The sequence below is a fragment of the Priapulus caudatus genome, unplaced genomic scaffold (genome assembly GCF_000485595.1).
Source record: "Priapulus caudatus unplaced genomic scaffold, Priapulus_caudatus-5.0.1 Scaffold494, whole genome shotgun sequence".
NCBI lineage: Eukaryota > Metazoa > Priapulida > Priapulimorpha > Priapulimorphida > Priapulidae > Priapulus > Priapulus caudatus.
This window is the reverse complement of record NW_014577555.1, coordinates 94,516-100,218: the sequence shown is the minus strand read 5'-3', so window position 1 is coordinate 100,218 and position 5,703 is coordinate 94,516. Positions and strand designations below refer to the sequence as shown.

Below are 5,703 nucleotides of genomic sequence, written 5' to 3'. Positions count from 1 at the left end.
TTAATGTCCCACCTCGCGGCTTTAGTTACTCGATGGGAGCAATCGAGTGGAAGCGAGTACCAGTCTATGCCCAACCTGTGTTATTAGCGCCATTCTATGTGCAAATATTTGGTTTCCGCGTTTGGTTCCCATTTATTACATTTTAGCTATACGCCATAAGCATTCAAACGAGGAAACCGGTTATTTAATATTTACGAAGAAAAAAAATTAAAATGATTACACACAATTAGCGTTTCTTCAATTATGAGGTAGTACTAGCACGTACAAGCGACTTGTTTAAGACTGTTCACTTGTTAAAAAAGTAATATGTCTGCGCCCTATTCAAGAAGAGTGAATATAGTGTGACCATTATAAGTTGAATTATTAACTGCATTGAAGCATTCCGGCTTTAACTAATATTTTTTACTCGTAATTATCATACTACTATATAAACTTTTTGCGTGTAGTTAGCACTGACTTTATGAGCAAGCAACCTTTTGCATCACTCTTTATCTGAAACGACGTTATAATTTATTTTATGTTTAAACAAGTTGCAAACATTACAGTGGCTACTACTACTACTGTACTAGTAGTAGTAGTAGTACTACTATACTCTAGTACTAGTACTACTACTAGTAGCTACTACACTCAGTACTAGTGCACTGCGGAGTAGTTACTTGTAAAGGAAAGCGTGAAATATTCATATTGGAATTTTTAGCTTCGCAGCCCGATGGACAATAGCTTCAAAAGACATTCAGCAGAAATGTTTTTTTACATTTTGCTAGTGAAAAGAAAAAAAAGATGTAACGGAATTGGTTCCTGGCACAGTGCAAGAGGGGGGGGTTGGGTAAAATTCATTCAGAAATACATGTAGATTTGACAATCATACTGAATAGTGAATATAATAATGATGAATATACATATCATAATGACTATATATTCATAGTCCATTACCATCATGATCATGCGATGAGGGGGTCCATGGCCCCCCCCCCCCCTTGGCTATCCGGAATACTCTCTAATTTTCTAGTGGACATCGTGGAATACTCCATAATTTTGGGCTGGCATCTTCGAATTACTATTTAACCTGCCAGGCAGCCACCGAATAATTACATAAGCAAACAGTAACCAATAGTCCAATACACAACATTTGATTAACCTTTATTCATGCACACTATTTATTAGGTAAGCAATAAATACATCTTAATGTCATGCTTGTTAGAGGCAAATAATTGAAGAAAAGGTCAGACTTTATGCCCAGAAGTCGGCAAATCTGCTGTTGAATTTGATTTGCCTTCCTGTCCTGCTTCTGGGTTGTGTGATGCTACTACTGGTAGTGGTAGTACCAGGGGCGGATCCAAGAATTTCAAAAAGAGGGGGCCACCAAATGAGCAATATGTAGCTTAAATGTGGGGGATGTACGCGAGAGAGGGAGCCGACAAGCGCTGAGGCAGGAAGCCGGAGTGAGGCGTGGCAGGGGCGGTGTACAGGAATTTGGACAGGGGGGTGTCTAACCGTAACCGCATACTTACGAGGACGCGAAGGGGGGTCTGGGGGGCCCTGCCCCCAGAAAAATTTTAAAATTAGACCCCGCTCAGATGCGTTTTCTGCCGGCTAGCACAGGGGGTCAGCGTGACGCCCTGACCACCCCTGTAGCACTGCCGCCTGGGGGACACGACCTTTTGGCACTTTTTTTAGGCTTAAATGTTGGGGCAGCTCTGGTGCATACTGTGAGGGTATTTTAACTCATATGGCAGCAATCATTTATGTGTTAAATTTGACGTGGCGTGACAACCTTTCGGTATGGCTGCGGGGGGCGCGCAATTCATGCACATTTCACCCTGCTGAGGGAGGCCGTTGCACCGCAATACCCTGATCCGTTCACAGCTTATTCAAATTGTACCGTAGAAATATATCATTACCTGAAATGTTTTTAAACCTTATATATTTTGCTGACATGATCATGTGGTATTACAGAAAGCACATTCACATATCAAATAACTAATGCCAGGCTTAGAGCAAAAATATGGCAATTTAAAAAAAAAATGCTTGTGATACTTGAATATATTTCAAAGCTTGAAGAATGTTTGTATTTAGTATGAGTCTATGTGCATTACAAGAAGCCCAAAATAAAAATTAGTTACCTTTCTTCCTAATGAAAACATCCGGTTTACATACATGTTATGAAATATACAGTTGCAGGCCAGAAATATATTCTAAACAATGTAGAAAAATCAAAATTCTTGTAATGACTTCTGAGCATTGTTTTTCTTTGGCAGGAAATTCTAGAAGATGACTGAACGAAATTTGAATAGTTATGTTAAACATGGAAAATGGGTCATTGATGTCAGCAATTTCTGACTGGAACCTCATGCTTGTGTAACCTTATTTACAACAATGAAATTGAGAAAAATTTAATTTTGCAATTTTGTAATTTTGTAATTTTTTTTTAATAATGTAATTTGGGTTTTTATTTTAGTTTTTGTTTCAAAGGGGGGGGCACGGGCCGGATTGTGGCCCCCATCTAAATCTGGCGCGGCTGGGTAGTATAGTATATATTGCGGGCCTCTCAACACTTCATCACAGCAAAAAGCGTGTAAATGGCTAAATCGGTCCTAGATGCAACAAGCCCACGACAAGGGGCATTAAGTTCCGGTTGTATACATTCATTAACATTAGACTGGTACAGCCCGACTGGATTGCGACTTGACTTCCCGCTGTTCGCGCACGGTCCTTACGTCGGGGAACAGGTCTCGTTTCGCAGTTTAGCAGGGGTAAATAGATCCAACATTTATTAATAAAATGGGGCAGGATAAAAGTTCAGAAAAAAACACAATCCCCCGATTATGATATCGAATTATTTCGCTTACGGAATAACGTTATAGCTGGTCATCGCCGCGTACGGTCCGTACCGCACCTCGGCGTACCGGAATACTCTCTAAATATAGGCGGAATCCGGCGTACGGCGTACGAAAAGGGCATTGACCCCCTCATGCATGGTCAATTACTTATTTCAATTTATCATAGAAATTTTATTAATATTACAATCGCATAAATGTGTAGAAAAAATATAGGCAGTGGCTACGGGTACGGTACCCGTATCTTAATGTCTCGAGGCTACGGGTACGGGAGTCCATTCGTTTTCATACTTAACGAGACAAAGATGGCGGCGGTCGCGCCAGATTTCGAAATAACGCCTTGGGAAATAAATTCACGATTTGAGAGTTTAGATGAGCTAGAACCTTAACCCTAACCCTAAACCTAACCCTAACCATAACCCTAAACCTAACCCTAATCCTAACCCTAACCCTAACCCTAACGCCAAAAAGGGGCTTCAACGACCGACGGCTACCGTACCCGTAGCCACTGCGAAAAATATATGGTATATATTAAAAATGTGTTTATATGTGAAACAGGGCTAAAAAGAATGCAGGCTGTAATGAAGAATGTTGATTGCATCATTGAAGTTCATGATTCAAGAATTCCATTCTCTGGTAGAAATTCCGAGTTTGAGTATACAATTGGTGGAAGACCAAAGATACTTATACTAAACAAGGTAATGTGAGTAGCAATTAAATGTCGGCAACATGCAAAGTAAATATATTATTTTATTATTTTAACAAAATATTTGTGTGATTTTGACAAAGATAGTACGTGTTTTCATCTGTACATTATATCATGAACCTATATATATACCAGAAAAAGTTGTAGTACTCGGTATGCCACTAGGTAGTAATAATGTGTGCGAGCTATTATTATATTTATGACTGCACGTTCTTTGCTGCAGGCTGACTTAGCAGATATGTCATGCAGAAAGCAGGTTGTGGACAAGTTGAAAAGAGATGGTTGTTCAAGGGTTTTGTTTTCTGATTGTAAGCATGACTCAACTAACATCATCAAAAAGGCAAGTTATTCGCAGTACCCAATCGTTGGCCACCTACGCTTCATACGCTTTTAACGAAGTGGTAGTTTATATCGCCCTGCAACACTTCCGATAGTGTTGTGTATTATGCTGAGTATGTCGGAACTTTCTATTGTCAGTGTCGATATTACACATGTACTATTTACAGATTTTGCCAAGTATACAAGAATTAATCCACGACGCAGGCAGATATCACAGAGCAGAGGTACGAATGATCCAAATGCATTGAAAATAAATCCACGACTTTCTGTCATAATATGCATCACAAAACATCGTTTAACACATCAGCTACTTATTCAAATGTATGTTTGAAATTACTTGTTTATTCAGTGATGATTGCATTTGGCATAAATATATATGTTACATCGCATTTATTCTGTTACAGAACAGAGATTACAATGTTCTCGTGTGCGGAGTTCCTAATGTTGGCAAGTCATCACTGACGAATGCAATACGGCACAAATACTTGAGAGCTGGTACGTATTATTATATTAGACACATTATACTATTCAGGGTAAAATCATGTAATTGTAACGCAATTTAAAGTTTGGTACTTTTTCTCACCCTACAATGAGTGCATACCTACATGTGCAGTTAACAAAAAGGTTATAGTCATTAAATGTTAATGTAAAGGAGTCTATAAAATGTATATATATAATGTATATATATATGTGAAGGAGTCTATAATATGAATCTCTCCATATAGAGTCTGTATACACTATACAACGTACTCCTCATGAATGAGTAAAACTGGAAATAGAAACATAAATTGTATTTTATATGCGTTGAATTGTCCAGTGGTCCAGGACCAATACAGACTAATTATATATATTTTTAGAGCATTCTCTTTTGAATTACCTTTACATGAACAAATGAAAGCATTACAAATCCTTCCACAGGAAAGGCTACCCAAGTAGGTCCAACTGCAGGAGTTACCAGAAGTGTACTAGAAAAAATTAGGGTGAGGCTTTTATTTTTTCATTTTGGAATGGATATGCTTTTACAAATACAGATCTATAATCAATGGCAAGTTAGAAATTATGGACATAAAGAACTGAAGTAGAAGTTAAATAGAGTGTGAGTTCTCATAACAAATGTATCACCAGCAATGGGCTCCTCAATAAAAATTCACAGCCATGTAAATTTGTTAGCAGTTAGAAGCAGGTTGGGGGGGGGGAGTTCATTAGTTCCAGTAAATGAACCATATTACCTTTAAAATATACTCCCACACGTTTATTATAATTACCTACATTGTACTATTACACTGTAACACTATTACAGTGTTTATTACACTGTAGTTATTAAACCTTCAAAGAATCTTCTGATTATCAAACTTTGTCCTTTCAGTTGTGAATCCTAGCAACAATACAACAAGCATATACCATAATGGTTTTTTTCTTTTTTGTAACGTAAGGTCTGTGATGAGCCATTGACGTACATTCTAGATACCCCTGGAGTTCTGGCCCCCAATGTAAGGAATGTGGAAGTTGGAATGAAACTGGCACTATGCGGTGAGTGTGAATGTTGCTCATAATCTACGATTACAAACCTACAATTAAAATTAAATATTACATTCATCAGTTGTTTTCATGGGATAATTTTCCACTGCTAAATATAATCCTCATCTATTTTAACAAGAGCCGCAGAGCGTCTGGGCTCATCTGAGGTCTGTTGCTACGGTTATAAACGTAACATTTAAGTCGTGCGTAGTGACACCTTTGTTAGGCGCAGATATGCAGATACGCAGTTGTGTAGGGCTACACATCATTTCAGCAAAAAAAAAATTTATTGCAGAGAGAGAG

At 38.2% G+C, this 5,703-nt stretch overlaps 2 protein-coding genes across 4 annotated transcripts in view; one reads left to right on the top strand and one right to left on the bottom strand.

The window, feature by feature from the left end:
* The window catches only part of LOC106811001 (deoxyhypusine hydroxylase-like), a 13,102-nt gene that overhangs the window by 5,745 nt on the left and 1,654 nt on the right, over positions 1 to 5,703 (bottom strand). The gene's annotated exons all lie outside the window — the stretch shown is intronic.
* The window catches only part of LOC106811002 (mitochondrial GTPase 1-like), a 14,626-nt gene continuing 9,310 nt past the window's right edge, over positions 388 to 5,703 (top strand). The window contains exons 1-7 of one of the 2 annotated variants that reach the window (XM_014814512.1): positions 388 to 408; positions 3,396 to 3,535; positions 3,767 to 3,883; positions 4,050 to 4,106; positions 4,287 to 4,377; positions 4,801 to 4,862; positions 5,316 to 5,412. In XM_014814512.1, the coding sequence (XP_014669998.1) occupies positions 3,407 to 3,535; positions 3,767 to 3,883; positions 4,050 to 4,106; positions 4,287 to 4,377; positions 4,801 to 4,862; positions 5,316 to 5,412 (553 nt within the window). In that variant the 5' untranslated portion in view covers positions 388 to 408; positions 3,396 to 3,406. The remainder of the gene's footprint in view (positions 409 to 3,395; positions 3,536 to 3,766; positions 3,884 to 4,049; positions 4,107 to 4,286; positions 4,378 to 4,800; positions 4,863 to 5,315; positions 5,413 to 5,703) is intronic. The other variant, XM_014814513.1, reaches the window with a different exon arrangement.